The sequence below is a fragment of the Otolemur garnettii genome, unplaced genomic scaffold, assembly GCF_000181295.1.
Source record: "Otolemur garnettii isolate 467f Iridium unplaced genomic scaffold, OtoGar3 scaffold00116, whole genome shotgun sequence".
Taxonomy (NCBI): domain Eukaryota; kingdom Metazoa; phylum Chordata; class Mammalia; order Primates; family Galagidae; genus Otolemur; species Otolemur garnettii.
In genome coordinates, this window is record NW_003852511.1 from 4079021 (window position 1) to 4080969 (window position 1949).

The window sequence follows — 1949 nt, forward strand, 5'->3', positions numbered from 1 at the left end:
GAAAAGTTATAGTACAATGATTAACATTTACTTAATTTACTGACTACCACAAAGCATTTTTTACAAAGTAGAAAAACCTATCTAGTCATTAAAATTAAAATAACATTTGTATCTCTATTCGCATACTACAAGGTAAAAGTTTCTCAAGATGGTGGGACTCTGGATCTGTTGGTATGAACAATCTTGAATAACTTTCCTTTTTCTTTTCTTTCTTTCTTTTTTTAGTGACAGAGTCTCACTCAGTGGAGTGCCGTGGCGTCACATCACAGCTCACAGCAACCTCCAACTCCTGGGCTTATGTGATTCTCTTGCCTCAGCCTCCTGAGTAGCTGGGACTACAGGCGCCTGCCACACCACCCAGCTGTATTTTTGTTGCAGTTTGGCCGGGGCCGGGTTCGAACCCACCACCCTCGGTATATAGGGCCGGCATCCTACTCACTGAGCCACAGGTGCCTCCCTTGAACAACTTTTCAAATGAACAGCATGTAGTTCTTTTAAAGGAAGTTGGAGCAAGCAAAATTACATCAATAAAAGTTAGCAGCTGAGTTTTTCACCTTAGTATTAATGTCTTTTGGAGATCATCATATTTTCATCCTTAAAATATTGCTTGTATATTGGGCAGTGCCTGTGGCTCAGTGGGCACGGTACTGGCCCCATACACGGAGGGTGGCGGGTTCAAACTGCAACAAAAAACAGCCAGGTGTTGTGGTGGGCGCCTGTGGTCCCAGGTACTCAGGAGGCTGAGGCAAGAGAATTGCCTAAGCCCAGGAGTTGGAGGTTGCTGTGGGCTGTGACACCACGGCACTCTACCATGGGCAATAAAGTGAGATTCTGCCTCTTAAAAAAAATTAAATAAATAAATAATATGTTAAAAAAAAGGTCTTAAAATATTGCTTATATAAAAAGCTGTTTGTTTGGAGGCCAGGTCCAGTGGCTCATACCTATAATCCTAGCATTCTGGGAGGCCCTGGTGGGTGGAATACCTGAGCTCACAGATTCTAAACGAGCCAGAGCAGGAGTGAGATCCCCTTTCTAAAAATAGCCTGGAATTGTGGTGGACGCCTATCATCCCAGCTACTTGGGAGGATGAGACAGAACAATCACTTGAGCCCAAGAGTTTGAGCTATGATGCCATTAAAAAAAGGGAGAATGAGAGAGAGAGAGAGAAAAGAAAAAAAGAGCTGTTCATTTGTATGGCTAAGAGATGGAAAATAACGCAGGACCACACAATCTGAGTTGAACTACAGTAAATTATTCACCTATTCCTAATAACAACTACATGAGTTTCAAAATAGAAAATCAATGCCCAAGATCAACTAGTGTTCTCCAAATATATATCTGAAGCACATTTTAAAATATCTATATCATATAATCTAAATAAAGACAGACTGTTACCTTGGAAAGTCCAGCTCTCTCCTTGGCAAGCTTCTGTTTCTTTCTTCCTAAAAGAAACATAGTATTTTCATTTTGCCATTATCAAAATGGGAATCAAAAGATGTCTAGTAGCTGTGGCAAGTCATTAATTCCATTTGCAAAAGATTTCTGACTCTAGGAGTCTCTGCTCTCCTGGTTTCCTTGTGACCTGTCAAGGCCATACACATGAGCAGTTCTGATCACAGGGATAAGGGCAAAGTGACAGTGGGCAGGAACATTCTCCTTCCCTTTGGGGCAGCAGGTCTAACAGTCACAAGATGAAGACAGCTCCAACAGCTGGGCTGCTGAGTAGATACAATATGGAGATTAAGACCCCCACCCCCACCCCCACCCCCAACTTGCAGAGCCTGTAACAGGAAGTCCAGGGCACTGGCCTTCTATCTTTACTGAATGTTGAAAACTAACTGCATTCTTAAATGAAAAGAAAACATTAAAGTTTTCTAAAAATCAAAATAAAAGGCACCTTAGAAATGCCAACTTTGTGAATGAACACTGACTTTAGGAAGAATGACTCA

At 41.8% G+C, this 1949-nt stretch overlaps 1 protein-coding gene across 1 annotated transcript in view; it reads right to left on the bottom strand.

Annotated features, from left to right (window-relative positions):
- Window positions 1-1949, bottom strand: part of TOMM20 (translocase of outer mitochondrial membrane 20) — a 12945-nt gene that overhangs the window by 7789 nt on the left and 3207 nt on the right. Inside the window, exon 2 of the mRNA XM_003797436.2 lies at window positions 1396-1442. Within this exon, the coding sequence (XP_003797484.1) occupies window positions 1396-1442 (47 nt within the window). The remainder of the gene's footprint in view (window positions 1-1395; window positions 1443-1949) is intronic.